At 39.7% G+C, this 16,958-nt stretch overlaps 1 protein-coding gene across 1 annotated transcript in view; it reads right to left on the reverse strand.

The window, feature by feature from the left end:
- Positions 1-16,958, reverse strand: part of LOC138352581 (nicotinamide phosphoribosyltransferase-like) — a 151,361-nt gene that overhangs the window by 41,068 nt on the left and 93,335 nt on the right. Inside the window, exons 6-8 of the mRNA XM_069305071.1 lie at positions 16,455-16,535; positions 3,773-3,935; positions 549-706 (exon numbers count right to left, since the gene is read on the reverse strand). Coding sequence (XP_069161172.1) covers positions 549-706; positions 3,773-3,935; positions 16,455-16,535 — 402 coding nt within the window. The remainder of the gene's footprint in view (positions 1-548; positions 707-3,772; positions 3,936-16,454; positions 16,536-16,958) is intronic.

Raw genomic sequence — 16,958 nt, forward strand, 5'->3', positions numbered from 1 at the left:
GTACCTGGTACCGTGATCACTACACCAACTGATCAGTCGTGAAGCTTAGTTCATTAGCACCAGATTGTTGTTGTTGTTTTAGATTTAGCCAGTCAAAACAAAATGTACGTGTAGCACGTGTTATAATGAGCCAGTAATTGAGTTCAGTTATTCACGATAACTTTGTTACGTGAATAAAGCACCAGGACTGACCAATCCTTATATAGACGATCAATTGCTGCAATGATCATGGTACCGTGTACGTTTAGGGGTGATCTTGGACGTCAAAGGGTTCGAATCCTGGTAGGGTCATTAGGGTTATTAATAATTTATGGGTTGCATGTTTCTGAAGTCCATCAGTGTCACAAAAGATTTGGTTATTTATTTACAAGGACAGGAAGCCCAGAGGTAACCCCCGCCCCCCACCCCCCCTAGACCAACGACTGACTTCCCCAACCGATAAGCATTGCCTAACTCCTGGGTACCTATTTCACCGGGCATCAGGTATAAACAGCCGTACCCAAATGTCTTTCCTTGCAACATATCCTACATGTAAACAGGACAGTTACCTTAAGAATCACCACTTTGGGATCACCACTGTCCGGCCCGAGGTAGATACAGCCGCCTTTGCTGCCCCGCTGGAGTACCAGGTCCCTCAGCTCCCCACACCAGTCCTCCTCCAGGCACCGCCAGATGTCATACGAGTCGCACACACACCCGACGTCCCCTGCGGGAAGGACATCCATTTATATACACTGCAGGATATCTTCTTCTTTTAACTTGTATTTCGTAATCATATCTGCAATTAGCTCTAAACATTAGTGGTATTTAGTCTATAAGTAAGCTACTTTTTGGTCTATAACAAATGTGCAAAATATGTGTAAATATTTAGTCCAAAATGATCTACTACCAGAAAATTTTGGCATATATCGCAAGTTTACTAAAGGCAGGTAGTAAATGTGGGTGATTGTAACCTTTCCACCATTGCCCGCAGAATGGAGCCACAGGATGAACATCCAATTATGAAACTAGCTCATCACATATGTAAGTTGCTGTTCTAGGAGGCTGTACTTGTAGTTGGTCTCAAACCCAGTAATTGTTGATATAACAATATATATTAAAATTTACAGTTAGCTTATGAATATTGTAACTTGCTTAGCTAAATGAATTATGTGTCTTTATGTGCGTGTGGTGATGGTTCCATTCCACTACCCTTCACACGACAGGTAAGGGGTTCACTACCTCCCACAGGATGGATATGGGGCCCACTATCGCCCACAGAATAAGTATGCTGCCCACTACCGCCCCACAGAATAGGTATGGACTCTGCCATCGCTCACATGATGGGTATGGGTTTCACTGCTGCTCACAGGATGGGTATAGGGCCCTTGTTATGATGTTGATGCCCTCTGTTGAGTTCACCAGACCCAAATTCTTTTAGGAGAGTCGTTGTGACATTGTCAACGTCATCTGTTGAGTACCCGACCTATTTTTCTGTTCCCCAGTGGAAGGCTGCGATCTTATTGACACCTGTGCAGTTTCCTTCTTACTATTCATCTTTTACTCTTCAGGAGTGATGGGATATGGGTGGTACCTTGGTCGACAGAAATCAATTCACCCAGGGTAGTCCCGCACTTAAGACGTGTTCCAGTGGGAACAAGTGGGGCGAATTGGTATAGACTGGAAATTCTCTGTGATACCCAGTGAAGTATTGGTGATTGACCGACGCATGCTGGGATGGCCAAGTTGAGTACCAAGTACCTTGAATGGCAAGAGGCAGTCCACCATGAGTGGCCAGCAAGGGCAGTCCTGAATGCAAGACTTGTTTCGGTGGGAACAAGTTGGGCGTGTTCTTGGGGACAGTGAATCGTCTGCAGAAGCCAACGACCTATTGGTTTTGGAACAACGTATTCCAGGGTGGTACAGTTTTGTTAATAGATGGAATTAATCTGTCTGACCTCTAAGTTAAGGCTTGTTAGTGGTTAAACCTTTAGAGGAAGCCAGCGACCGTTTTGCTGGAGTTTCGAGGGAGTGTTTAGACACTATGATGATTCTGTGGAGGACTGGCCCGTGAATTGTTGAGAAAAGTGATCTCGCTGGCATGTATCTCAGAAAAAAGGCTTGGGGAAGAAGCCTTGAGTGTTTAGGAAGAAGATTCGCCGCACCAGTGTTTCGATGGCAGAAGTTTTTGTAGTGTCTTGTATGAAAGTGATACGTACGGTGTTACCCGTGATGTTTAATTGTAATAGGTGTATATTGTTGTAGATAAGATTGAAGTGCATGTGGTGATGGTTTTAGTGTTGTTTACCCGTTTAGTTGTCTATTACTGATCAGTTCTTAATAACTTAACCCTGGTTGGGGTTGGATCTGGTAAGAAGAGGCACTAAGGCCCTATAGAAAGAGAAATGAAAAGAAGCCGGGTTACTGGCTATGTGAGGCCGTAGCCCACGTTAACAGCTTAGAGTGAAAATGGGGGTTAGTACTAAATACAATAAAAATGACATTCCTTTACTGAAATTTTTGTTTAAATCTATTTGTGGAAAACAAAATTCTGATGATAGATACATTATGGAAACACTCTTCAAAATGTAAAACAGTAACTGGCATCACTGCTCAAGTCCCTCTCCACGACTTATCAATATTTTTTTTTCTGGCACCACATAGCAGTAAAATAGGTACCTGGGTGTTAGTCAGCTGTCACAGGTTGCTTCCTGGGGGTGGAGGCCTGGTCGAGGACCGGGCCACGGGGACACTAAAGCCCCGAAATCATCTCAAGATAACCTCAAGATAACATGTAATGTCTTCACAATTATTCTGATGATAAGTTAAGTCACAACATTGGATATTAGTAGACAAACTTTTGTACAAATAAATTCTCCCGACGACCAGCAAATCATAATTCCAACTTCTCCGAAGACCCTGTGTTCCGCTTCCGGTTTGGCTTTAGGCGGGAAACACTCCCTCCTCCCTGGGAGTGTCAGCGGAGGCTCGCCTTCACCCAACTTGTAACAAACATAACATAAAATTTTGGGTTCATTCTTTTCATTGAACGTAACTAAATAAAACTATGGGACTATACTTGTGTAGTCTAAGTATAGACTATAATTCTGGACTATTTACAGGGAGGGGGGGGGGGGGTTGTATGACTCTATTGGGGAGAGAGGGGTGTATCTTGGCTGTAAATGTAACAACATTAATACTGACTTAATTATTTATTTCACTACACTACAACACAATAAACAACACTACACGTGTGGTTTTGTTCAATTATTTATTTATTTGTATGTACAAGAGTTTTTACATCCTTGTAAAGCAGAACCATTCAGAACTGCCGTGATCACTTTTGTGGCGGATATATATAATTATGTGAATGGCTAGAGCATTATCGTTTTTTCATTTGCCTCAAACAAATAATAATTAAACCATTCTCCGGCATATATTACTGCATTTGAAAGCATTCTTCATGTCATTCACAAGGAAACTACTTATAATATGCTACATAGACACTGCAGAAAGCCTGGATCCTAGAAATCACATATGCAGTATTACAAGAAACTAGCCTTGATCCTAACTAGCTCTAACACAAAATCTTGCAGTTAGGCTTGGTTATCTTTCATTTAGAGTGATGTGAGTAGCTTGCTGCTCTTGAGATCAAGAAAGAGCAAGCTCTCATCCCAAGCACAATATTTTCTCCGTGAATTTGTAATACATTGACTTTTTGATTTTTCGATAAATTATTCCGGAGCTCAGCAGGAAAATCAAACACATTTTTGGTTCATTCTTAGCATCTTACCTTCAGGGTAGGTCTGGAGCAGGTGTCTGTGGGAGTCCACCTCCCGCTCCTTGCCCCAAGTGATGACGGTGGAGTGCTCTGAGGAGCGGGACGAGATGCCTCCCACCGTCTTGAGGTGGTAGTACTTCCTCAGCAGCGATGTCCCCGCCACAGTGTCTGACGCCTTCAATGTTTGCAGACAGTCAGAATCGAATACATAATATTCTTTTGTGTATGTCGTGTATTCTCAGAAATTGAAATGTGAACAAAGGATAATTTCTTATTACATGTGAATAGTGCATGATCCGAACACATATAAATGTGATTAGTGCATTATCCGAACACATGTAAATGTGAATAGTGCATGATCTGTGTGAGGAAAAGATTTATTCTTGATTCTAGAATAATAGAGGCAGATCATGCATATCTAGTGTCCTTGTGAAGCTAGAGCCGCTAAAGGAGTGAGTGTTATGTAATAGCCTTTATGTACCCAATGAGAGATTAGCATAGGATATAAACATTACGAGTAGTCTGGGAAGATAGTCATCTTCCCCTACACAGTCCTCCGTGGCGTAGTGGTAAAACACTCGCCCGGGGCCTTGCAAGCCTTGCGAAGATGGGTCAGGTGGGGAACCTTGGGAATATTGGCCTTATGCATAACAATATGTCAGCCAATATCTCGCAGGTGATGAAGATTCAGATGTTCTCAACAGTTCAAGCAGAATTGGTCAAGAACATGATGAGAGTAGTATAAAGTACGCCAAGTAGTGGCCGTTTTGCTTTTTTCGACGGCCCCAACTTGGCGTGCCCGTTTTTAGTTACCCCAGTGAGATTTGACGGCCCCAACTTGGTGTACCCGTTTTTAGTTACCCCAGTGAGATTTGACGGCCCCAACTTGGTGTACCCGTTTTTAGTTATCCCAGTGAGATTTGACGGCCCCAATTTGGCATACCCGATTGCTTTTTGAGCATATATGATCTTCGTTCTTTGAACATATGAAATTTTCGTTGACGGGGATTAAAATGCTGGCTTCTGGCATACCCAAATTTCGTTACCCCATTGACTCATGCACAGGCGTCGCTAATGGACAAATGCCGTCATCAGCTGGCCAGTCTTCATCTTCCCTGAATAAGTCAGTTTACTGAAATAGCTTGTCCACCCAAGGATCGTTTATTTAGCATAGGAATGAAATCCATTCATATGAAACAAAAGGGGAGCAGCACTGCAAGAAGTTATGTGTGTATTTTCGAGTTCGACCCCTGTTACCTGTATTTACCCAGGTCTTTTCCTAAATCTAAAAAAACAATCCAATTCATTCCTGTTCTGTTTCATGTTTATACGTTTAATAGGTTATTAATATCACCCCTTTACTATAACCATTTAGTCACCCCTATTTCTTGTTCTTCGTCTTTCTAGAGAATGTAATTTGAGCTTTGACAATCTTTCTTGAAGGATCGTTTATTTCTCATAGGGCAAAATAAAAATGAAAACCGCTATCAGTCATATATATGAAGAAACAGAGCCCTGGGCATTGGCAATTTCAATGCAAGTTCAGTAGTAATCCAATATTATCCCTAACCGTATACAGATCTCACATTCGCTCAAAACACACCTCGCACACCTTACTGTAGCATATAACAAATCAAAAATACTCATTCAGTAAAAGCAAGCCTCTCATGTTTTTTGAAATATGGCCTTCTGCAGTTACCTTCTTTTCTGACGTCATCATCCCTAATGCGGCGCGAGGCACCAGCGCATTAAATGCGGATCCCAGGAGGTTCACACATAAGTGTGAACTCTTAATCAGGCTTAATACCTCAACTGTACTCTGTGCTTCATCAGAGTTGATATTCAGCTACATTGGCTTGTATTTTCGCTCATTGCTCCTATTTTCTGATATTCATAAACCCGATCAAACCATCCTAACCTAACTTATTATAAATAACAAACAAATACATTCTACAGATCAGTTGTTGTTGTTGTTGTTTAGCGACGTCGCGAAAAGCGACCTCAGGTATAGGGATAAGGTATTGTTGGCCATTAGCATATAAGTGTCAAGGTATCACAGCACCTGACTGGTCAACTATGTGTGTGTCGTCACCAGATAACCAATGCGACCTTTAGCGTCCTACCTGTATATGTACTGTATTTGATGTTATTATTATTCAAAAATGACTAGACTAACCATCCCCACCTAACTTAATCAGAGGTTTAAGAATATACATTTTTTGTCATTCACAACTGTAACCATTATTCAGTGATAAGTTCAAAAGTATAACAGCAGCCCAAATGTCGTACCGCAATTTTTTTTTGGCAGAATCATACATCTGGCAGCATTGTAGGTGAGCTGAACATAAGAATAGAGGTAACTGCAGAAGTCCTATTGGCCCATACAAGGCAGCTCCTATATATCTTCAGCCAATCTCATTCATATTCATGTCCACCCTATGCTTAAAACAACCAAGGGATCCCACTTAAAGTATTAGTTTACAATAATAGTTTTAATAAATAGCTCTCATTCTAGTTTTATACACAACAGCAATTATGAAACCCTATAGCTAGATATCGTACTATAATCCACAAGTAGTTACCACACATCTGGCAGCACAAAGGATTAGTAGCTGTGTTCATTGGGTAGTCAACTGTCCACACATCCATCAAATAGCTATCCAAATGTCGCACCTCAATTCATCCATCTAGCAACTCAGCTGGATGCTAGCTACTATATTCATAGGCTAATTGTTACGGCCCTCTCGGGACGCAACGGGGTTCTTACTCTGATGTTGTTAGAGGAAGTTGTATCCGACCCCAAGCCAGTAGTGGCTTTCAAGGGATGTGATCCGTGACGCAAGTAACTTAAAGGGGAAGGGAAATAAAGGCAAAAACTTAATATAATATATTGACCACCACCAATAAATAATATATAAAAAGATTACACGGGGGGAGGGGTATTAACACTGTACACAAACGTCTTCTCCTGAAGACGCTGGAATCAAGCTCTCGGTGCTAAGTCTTCGGTGCTTTCGTGGCCTCACAACGAATCCTCTGAGAAGCTGAGCCTACCCTGGCCACAGGTCAGCCAAAACACAGGTCCACTGGGGGCACCGCCGTGGAGGCCGTCAACCACACGTCCAGCAGGTCTGCTGGCAGGTTCCGGATCAGCAACGCTGGTCAGGCCACTCCACGGGCGATATAAGGGTAACGCCCTAGACAGGAGCCTCGTGTGATACCACAAATCACTCTCCTGTCCAAAATACCCCAGTGGATAATCGTCTCCAGCAGTCGGTCCCGGGTAATCCTTCTACTGCCACTCCACTGGCAGGGTAACACCACAGTGTTCTTCCGGGGGACGACTTCACAGCTGCTGCAGCAAAGCACAAGGTATGGAGACGGCTGCCTTGGGTAGACTGACTCAACTTCCATCACAGCAGTCCCAGGTCGACTATGTAAGCAGACACGTCATCAATAACAGGGACACTAAAACACCTCACTTACAGGCTCAGACACAAACGCCCGACATATCCACTTCATAGATGGCGTTGTAGTCTGAGCACCACCTCACCAGAGGTCAGCAGCGGCTGTGTTGTGAGCTTAACAGGACTGGAAACTGGCCCTTGTGGCTGGTACACTTCGTCCTCACCAGGTGTCGTCGTCCGTTTGGAGGGGGTTTCGGGAGCTGACCCACAGATGGCGCGGTCGTCACTGCTCCGTGCTCGGACGCTGGATCCGGGTTCGTAACACTAATCATTTCTACACCTCAAAAAAATCCTAGTCTTGCTACACAAATCAGCTAACTTGTTTCTAAACCAACACTCGCAAATACATGCATACATACTTACCTACACATACTCCACAACCTATACATTCATAGAGAATAGCCTAGTTTTTTGCCACCATTTCCCCCATTAATCAGATGTAATTTATGCCATACACAAAAAATACAGCATTTACATGCCAAATATGCCATTTATGCACAACATATATTATTTACACTCAAAATATACCATCACACAAAAATATGTCATTTATAGACAAAAATATAACATTTACATGCAAAAATATGTCAGTTGGACACGAAAATGTACCATTTACACAATATTGCATGGACACTCACAGTATGACATTTACACAAAGTACGGTATTTTGCACAAATATATCAAAATTCTTATGCATTTAGGCAATCAAAAATGCGCTTTCACTAAAATTCCACATACATAATTTCCACAAAATACCCATACATTTTCTCATAAACCAAAATACACTTACACCATTAAGGTCTATTTTTTCAGATTACAGAGCTTACACAAAATACACAATAGGCACACAAAAATACAGTTGCACCAGTTCCACGTCAACAAATTAAAAACACAACTGGCATAAATGCGCTATTAGCGCAAAAATTATTATAAAACATGGACAATTATTACACAATTTGTGTAATTATTATACATCTTTGCACAATTAATACAAGAAAACTTGCTATATAATTACTCAACTTACACAATGACAATCAATACACAAAGGTATAAATAAACTATTCGTCCATATGCAATTACACGACATGCGCTATTAATACACAACTTTCACATATATTACACATCTTTCATAATTATTACACAACTTGCACAAGTACATATCTAGCACAAGTACGTACAATACATAACTACCCCAAATATGAAAATACACAACTAGCATAAATACACGATTTACACAAATACAATTGCGACATTTACACAACTTGCTCAAAAATATAATCAATACACAACTGAACAATACATAACTAGCACATATTCATGAAATACTCAACTACACAATTTCCACAAATACACATACAAAAACATATACAATTAATACATACGACTTGCACAAAACAATACACAATTTATAGACATATAATCAATACATAATTGCAATAATCATACAACTTATGCAAAATACATAATCTGCACAATTAATACACAAGTATATTAATTGTACAATATATGTACAAATACAAACAGAACCAACTGGGTCAAACAATACACAATTTGCATGATATTTTTCTAGGTATATTTAGGACATTAATTATAATATGCTGAGTTTAACCAACTCCCCAAAAGTCAGAATTTCACATATAAAAAAGGTACATATGACTTCCGATGAGCTCAATATAAAACACATTCATTTTTCATTAATATTTCAACATTATTAGTGCTAAACTATTCATCTAACATATGTCCATTGTTTTTAATGTTTTATTAATACCTTCCTTGTTACATCCTCTCCAATCAGGTCACCCACATTTATTTATGCAAACCATCTAACAGACTTATTTGTTCTAGCCTTAGTTATGTTAGGGCAGGTGGGGTTAGGTGAAGGCAGTATTTTGTATGATAATTTTAAGCAAATTTGCTATATCTTATCAAAAATGCATCCTATTAACACCTAAATTCATCGAAATCTATCAAAAAATATACTTATACTACACAAATTTGACTAAATTCAACCTAGCCAAAGCTAAACAAACTAAAATAGGAGCATGCCATATCCTCACATACAAGCCTATGTCTCCTCTGTCCAAACATTACATGAGTTAGTCATATAGCTCGAACCCCAAATAGGAAAATTTACACTATTTCATAAACATGCTAGTTCATTACCCTAAGATATTATATATGTCCTTCCTTACACGACCTCACCTAACCTGACCTGGCAAAATCAAACCTAGATTTAGTTCAAGTTGGTGAAATTTAAGCTATGCCACTTTAATTCAACATAATTTATGGCAATTTCCACCAAATATACCCAAATGTTGCGTAGCATAGCACTGCCAAAGCCCATTTTCTCCTATTCCATACTACCCTACACAACCTCACCTAACCTGACCTAGCATACCCAAACCTGGATTTGGTTAAAGTTGGCGAAATTTATGCTATGCCACCTAAATATGACCTAATTTAAGGCAATTTCCACCAAATATACCCAAATGTTGTGAATCATAGCATCACCAAAGCCCATTTTTACCTACATGTTCTCCTATTCCATCCTACCCTACACAACCTCACCTAACCTATCCTAGCATATCCAAACCTGGATTTGGTTAAAGTCTGCAAAATTTAAGCTATCCCACATAAATTCGACCTAATTTAAGGCAATTCCCACCAAATATCCCCAAATGTTGCGTATCACAGCAATGCCAAAGCCCATTTTTACCTACATTTTCTCCTATTCCATCCTACCCTACCCAACCTTACCTAACCTAACCTAGCATATCCGAACCTAGATTTGGTACAATTCCCACCAAATATCCCCAAATGTTGTGTATCACATCACTGCCAAAGCCCATTTTTACCTACATTTTCTCCTATTCCATCCTACCCTACGCAACCTTAACTAACCTATCCTACCATATCCAAACCTAGATTTGGTTAAAGTTGGCGAAATTTAAGTTATCCCATATAATTTTGACCTAATTTAAGACAATTTCCACCAAATATACCCAAAAATGTTTTGGAACATAGCACAGCCAAAGCTCATTTTAGCTGAGTTTTTACCTATTCCAACCTGCCCTAGACAACCCTACCCAGCCTCTCCTGGCATATCCAAAGTCAGATTTGCTTATAGTTGGCAAAATTTATGCCTTTCCCACCTAAATTTAACCTAATTTAAGCCAATTTCCACCGAATATACCCAAATGTTTTGTATCTTAGCATAGCCAAAGTTCATTTCACCCAAGTTTTCACCTATTCCATCTTACCTTACACAGCCTTACCTAACCTGACCCAGCATATCCCAAGCTAGATTTAATTAAAGTTCGTGAAATTTATGCTTACTCACCTAAATTCAACCTAATTTCTACCCAATATACCCAAAATGTTTTGTTACATAGCTCAGCCAAAGATCATTTTAGCCAAGTTTTCACATATACCAACCTACCCTACATAACCTTACCTAACCCTGACCTAGCAGATTTGATTAAAGTTGGGGGGAAATTTATGCTATCGCCACCAAACTGGAGACAATTTCCACCAAATATGCCTAAATGTTGTGTATCATAGCACAGCCAAAACCCATTTTACCCACATTTTCACCCATTCCATCTAAACCTAGCCTCTGATACGACATATACTCAGAGAAGTGATGTTTTTTGAATATGAACCTAAATGCCTGTGCCTAACCTGCAAGAGTCTTGGAGTTTTGTTGACTATTTTATCTACTTTCTTCGAAAACTGAAGTTTTGGATATGAACCTATCCGCACTGTGCCTAACCTACTAGGTTCTTTGTTGAACATTGTAACCATATTCATAGAAAAGTGATGTTTTGGATATGGACCTAACAGCCCCTCTCCTTTAAAACTTGGAATTGTGTTCAATATTGTAGCTATATTGTTGGGTAGGTGTTTTGTTTTTACACATCAACCCAACTGCCCTGGACCTAACCTCCCTTTATCTAACTTCAAATTTATTGTATTTATGGGAGAAAAGTGTTGTTTGTGCATCAACCCAACCACCCTGGACCTAACCTCTGATACACGGATCTTAGTTCAATATTGCAACATATTCTTAACATTTTTTTCACATCAATATAACAATCATTAACCTAACCTCTATTACCTGAGGGGTTAATGGGAAATATGATAATAATGGGAATTTTCTCTACATCAGTTCAACTTAACCATCCTTAACCTAACCTTAGTTAGAAAGGGATATAGCTCACCAAAACTATTTAATTACCATTTACCCAATTTTCCTTATCCTAACCCATAACCAGGGGGTTTAGACCCCCCTTACCTCGAAATTATACTATATATTTATGGTGGGAATATATTTTCACATATAAACCTAACATTCCCTAATTCACCCCTATAATTTTTAATTTCCCCTATACTATAATTTCGAGGTAAGGGGGGTCTAAACCCCCTGGTTATGGGTTAGGATAAGGAAAATTGGGTAATTGGTAATTAAATAGTTTTGGTGAGCTATATCCCTTTCTAACTAAGGTTAGGTTAAGGATGGTTAAGTTGAACTGATGTAGAGAAAATTCCCATTATTATCATATTTCCCATTAACCCCTCAGGTAATAGAGGTTAGGTTAAGGATTGTTATATTGATGTGAAAAAAATGCTAAGAATATGTTGCAATATTGAACTAAGATCCGTGTATCAGAGGTTAGGTCCAGGGTGGTTGGGTTGATGCACAAACAACACTTTCCTCCCATAAATACAATAAATTTGAAGTTAGATAAAGGGAGGTTAGGTCCAGGGCGGTTGGGTTGATGTGTAAAAACAAAACACCTACCCAACAATATAGCTACAATATTATTAGTATTAATTGTGTATTAATATTACAGTATTAATTGTGCAAAGATGTATAATAATTACACAAATTGTGTAATAATTGTCCATGTTTTATAATAATTTTTGCGCTAATAGCTCATTTATGCCAGTTGTGTTTTTAATTTGTTGACGTGGAACTGGTGCAACTGTATTTTTGTGTGCACATTGTGTATTTTGTGTAAGCTCTGTAATCTGAAAAAAATAGACCTTAATGGTGTAAGTGTATTTTGGTTTATGAGAAAATGTATGGGTATTTTGTGGAAATTATGTATGTGGAATTTTAGTGAAAGCGCATTTTTGATTGTCTAAATGCATAAGAATTTTGATATATTTGTGCAAAATACCGTACTTTGTGTAAATGTCATACTGTGAGTGTCCATGCAATATTGTGTAAATGGTATATTTTCGTGTCCAACTGACATATTTTTGCATGTAAATGTTACATTTTTGTCTATAAATGACATATATTTGTGTGATGGTATATTTTGAGTGTAAATAATATATGTTGTGCATAAATGGCATATTTGGCGTGTAAATGCTGTATTTTTTGTGTATGGCATAAATTACATCTGATTAATGGGGGAAATGGTGGCAAAAAACTAGGCTATTCTCTATGAATGTATAGGTTGTGGAGTATGTGTAGGTAAGTATGTATGCATGTATTTGCGAGTGTTGGTTTAGAAGCAAGTTAGCTGATTTGTGTAGCAAGACTAGGATTTTTTTGAGGTGTAGAAATGATTAGCCTATGAATATAGTAGCTAGCATCCAGCTGAGTTGCTAGATGGATGAATTGAGGTGCGACATTTGGATAGCTATTTGATGGATGTATGGACAGTTGACTACCCAATGAACACAGCTACTAATCCTTTGTGCTGCCAGATGTGTGGTAACTACTTGTGGATTATAGTACGATATCTAGCTATAGGGTTTCATAATTGCTGTTGTGTATAAAACTAGATGAGAGCTATTTATTAAAACTATAATTGTAAACTAATACTTTAAGTGGGATCCCTTGGTTGTTTTAAGCATAGGGTGGACATGAATATGAATGAGATTTGCTGGAGATATATAGGAGCTGCCTCGTATGGGCCAATAGGACTTCTGCAGTTACCTCTATTCTTATGTCCAGCTCACCTACAATGCTGCCAGATGTATGATTCTGCCAAAAAAAAATTGCGGTACGACATTTGGGCTGCTGTTATACTTTTGAACTTATCACTGAATAATGGTTACAGTTGTGAATGACTAAAATTGTATATTCATAAACCTCTGAATAAGTTAGGTGGGGATGGTTAGTCTAGTCATTTTTGAATAATAATAACATCAAATACAGTACATATACAGGTAGGACGCTAAAGGTTGCATTGGTTATCTGGTGATGTCACACACATAGTTGACCAGTCAGGTGCTGTGATACCTTGACACTTATATGCTAATGGCCAACAATACCTTATCCCTATACTTGAGGTCGCTTTTTGCGACTTCGCTAAACAACAACAACTGATCTGTAGAATGTATTTGTTTGTTATATATAATAAGTTAGGTTAAAATGGTTTGATCGGGTTTATGAATATCAGAAAATAGGAGCAATGAGCGAAAATACAAGCCAATGTAGCTGAATATCAACTCTGATGAAGCACAGAGTACAGTTGAGGTATTAAGCCTGATTAAGAGTTCACACTTATATGTGAACCTCCTGGGATCCGCATTTAGCGCGCTGGCGCCTCGCGCCGCATTAGGGATGATGACGTCAGAAAAGAAGGTAACTGCAGAAGGCCTTATTTCAAAACATGAGAGGCTTGCTTTTACTGAATGAGCATTTTTGATTTGTTATATGCTACAGTAAGGTGTGCGAGGTGTGTTTTGAGCGAATGTGAGATCTGTATATGGTTAGGGATAATATTGGATTACTACTGAACTTGCATTGAAATTGCCAATGCCCAGGGCTCTGTTTCTTCATATATATGACTGATAGCAGTTTTCATTTTTATTTTGCCCTATGAGAAATAAACGATCCTTTAAGGAAGATTGTCAAAGGTCAAATTACATTCTCTAGAAAGACGAAGAACAAGAAATAGGGGTGACATGATAGAGGTGTGACTGAATGGTTATAGTAAAGGGGTGATATTAATAACCTATGTAACGTATCAACATGAAACAGAGCAGAAATGAATTGGATTGTTTTTTTAGATTTAGGAAAAGACCTGGGTAAATACAGGTAACAGGGGACGAACTCGAAAATACACATAACTTCTTGCAGTGCTGCTCCCCTTTTGTTTCATATGAATGGATTTCATTCCTATGCTCAATACACGATCCTTGAGTGGACATGCTATTTCAGTAAACTGACTTATTCAGGGAAGATGAAGACTGGCCAGCTGATGACGTCATTTGTCCATTAGCGACGCCTGTGCATGGGTCAATGGGGTAACGAAATTTGGGTATGCTAGAAGCCAGCATTTTAATCCCCGTCAACGAAAATTTTATATGTTCAAAGAACGAAGATGATATATGCTCAAAAAGCAATCTCCGAAGAAAGATTGACAAAGCTTAATTTACAATCTCTAGAAAGGTGAAGAAGAAATAGGGGTAACATGATGGAGGTGCGACTGAATGGATTCATGAACTATAAGGCTATCACTAGCAGAGGTAACTAAAAACGGGTACGCCAAGTCAGGACCTTTTAATCCCCTAGATTGTACCTGTGCAAGGACACTGAGCGGCTACCTGGTGACGTCATTGACCATTAGCGATGTCTGTGCAAGGGTCACTGGGGTAACTAAAAACGGGTACGCCAAGTTGGGGCCGTCAAATTTCACTGTGGTAACTAAAAAACGGGTACGCCAAGTTGGGGCCGTCAAATCTCACTGGAGTAACGAAAAACGGGTACGCCAAGTTGGGGCCGTCAAATCTCACTGTGGTAACGAAAAACGGGTACGCCAAGTTGGGGCCGTCAAATCTCACTGGAGTAACGAAAAACGGGTACGCCAAGTTGGGGCCGTCAAATCTCACTGGAGTAACGAAAAACGGGTACGCCAAGTTGGGGCCGTCAAATCTCACTGGGGTAACTAAAAACGGGTACGCCAAGTTGGGGCCGTCAAATCTCACTGGAGTAACGAAAAACGGGTACGCCAAGTTGGGGCCGTCAAATCTCACTGGGGTAACTAAAAACGGGTACGCCAAGTTGGGGCCGTCAAATCTCACTGGGGTAACTAAAAACGGGTACGCCAAGTTGGGGCCGTCGAAAAAAGCAAAACGGCCAATACTTGGCGTACTTTATACTACTGATGAGTCCCCTATCACGGTTCTCCATCTTGTCCAAAATTCGGATGAAAGATGAGAGGCCAAGCAGTGCAGGAGTGTGTACGCAAATAGAAGCGAACTTGTGTTTCATAGAAGCTTTTATAACTCCTGCTATCAAGAAGGCATGACCTTCTCCGATGGGTAAACTTTCTCTCTCTCTCTCTCTCTCTCTCTCTCTCTCTCTCTCTCTCTCTCTCTCTCTCTCTCTCTCTCTCTCTCTCTCTCTCTCTCTCTCTCTCTCTCTCTCTCTCTCTCTCTCTCTCTCTCTCTTTTGTCTTTATCTATCTGATTCTAATGCCTAATATCTCGATATGACTATTTCTGTTATTTCTCTCTCTCTCTCTCTCTCTTTTGTCTTTATCTATCTCATTCTAATGCCTAATATCTCGATATGACTATTTCTGTTATTTCTCTCTCTCTCTCTCTCTCTCTCTCTCTCTCTCTCTCTCTCTCTCTCTCTCTCTCTCTCTCTCTCTCTCTCTCTCTCTCTCTCTCTCTCTCTCTCTCTCTCTCTCTCTCTCTCTCTCTCTCTCTCTCTCTCTCTCTCTCTTTTGTCTTTATCTATCTGATTCTAATGCCTAATATCTCGATATGACTATTTCTGTTATTTCTCTCTCTCTCTCTCTCTCTTTTGTCTTTATCTATCTCATTCTAATGCCTAATATCTCGATATGACTATTTCTGTTATTTCTCTCTCTCTCTCTCTCTCTCTCTCTCTCTCTCTCTCTCTCTCTCTCTCTCTCTCTCTCTCTCTCTCTCTCTCTCTCTCTCTCTCTCTTTTGTCTTTATCTATCTGATTCTAATGCCTAATATCTCGATATGACTATTTCTGTTATTTCTCTCTCTCTCTCTCTCTCTTTTGTCTTTATCTATCTCATTCTAATGCCTAATATCTCGATATGACTATTTCTGTTATTTCTCTCTCTCTCTCTCTCTCTCTCTCTCTCTCTCTCTCTCTCTCTCTCTCTCTCTCTCTCTCTCTCTCTCTCTCTCTCTCTCAAAAAGCAGAAACGTTAGGTAGCTACAATACATGAAATACGGTCCAGTATAATAACTAGTATGGTGAGAAGCTATGCGCTACTGACCTTAAAGTTGATCAAGTGCGCAGCACCGCCCAGAGCGCCGGACTCTACAGAGGACACGCCCCGGTAACCAGTATCGTGTAGCTGTGGAAGCAGTCAGGATTTTAAAATATACACAATAATTCAGGTTTACCATGTAACCACCCCTTAATTCAGTAGGCGGCAGTGGAAAGATTATAATCACCTGTATTTATTATCTACAGTTTGCATACTGTGGTAGTATGGTACCAAAAATAATGTTTGGCTACTATGTCTTGTAGAAGTTCATTTTGAAGTAAATATTTACACATATCTTGAACATTTATTATAGAGTTGTCTCCAAATTCATGTATCTTTTCGTACTCAATCACACAGGGGCGCCGGTGGCTGTGTGGATAGGACGCTGTACACGTAATCCTGTGGCCCGGGTTCGATTCCTGGCGCCAGCGAGAAAAAAAATGGGCAGAGTTTCTTTCATCCTGATGCTTTTGTTACCTAGCAGTAAATAGGTACCTGGGAGTTACACAG

Source organism: Procambarus clarkii, chromosome 54 (genome assembly GCF_040958095.1).
Source record: "Procambarus clarkii isolate CNS0578487 chromosome 54, FALCON_Pclarkii_2.0, whole genome shotgun sequence".
In the NCBI taxonomy this organism is placed as follows: Eukaryota; Metazoa; Arthropoda; class Malacostraca; order Decapoda; family Cambaridae; genus Procambarus; species Procambarus clarkii.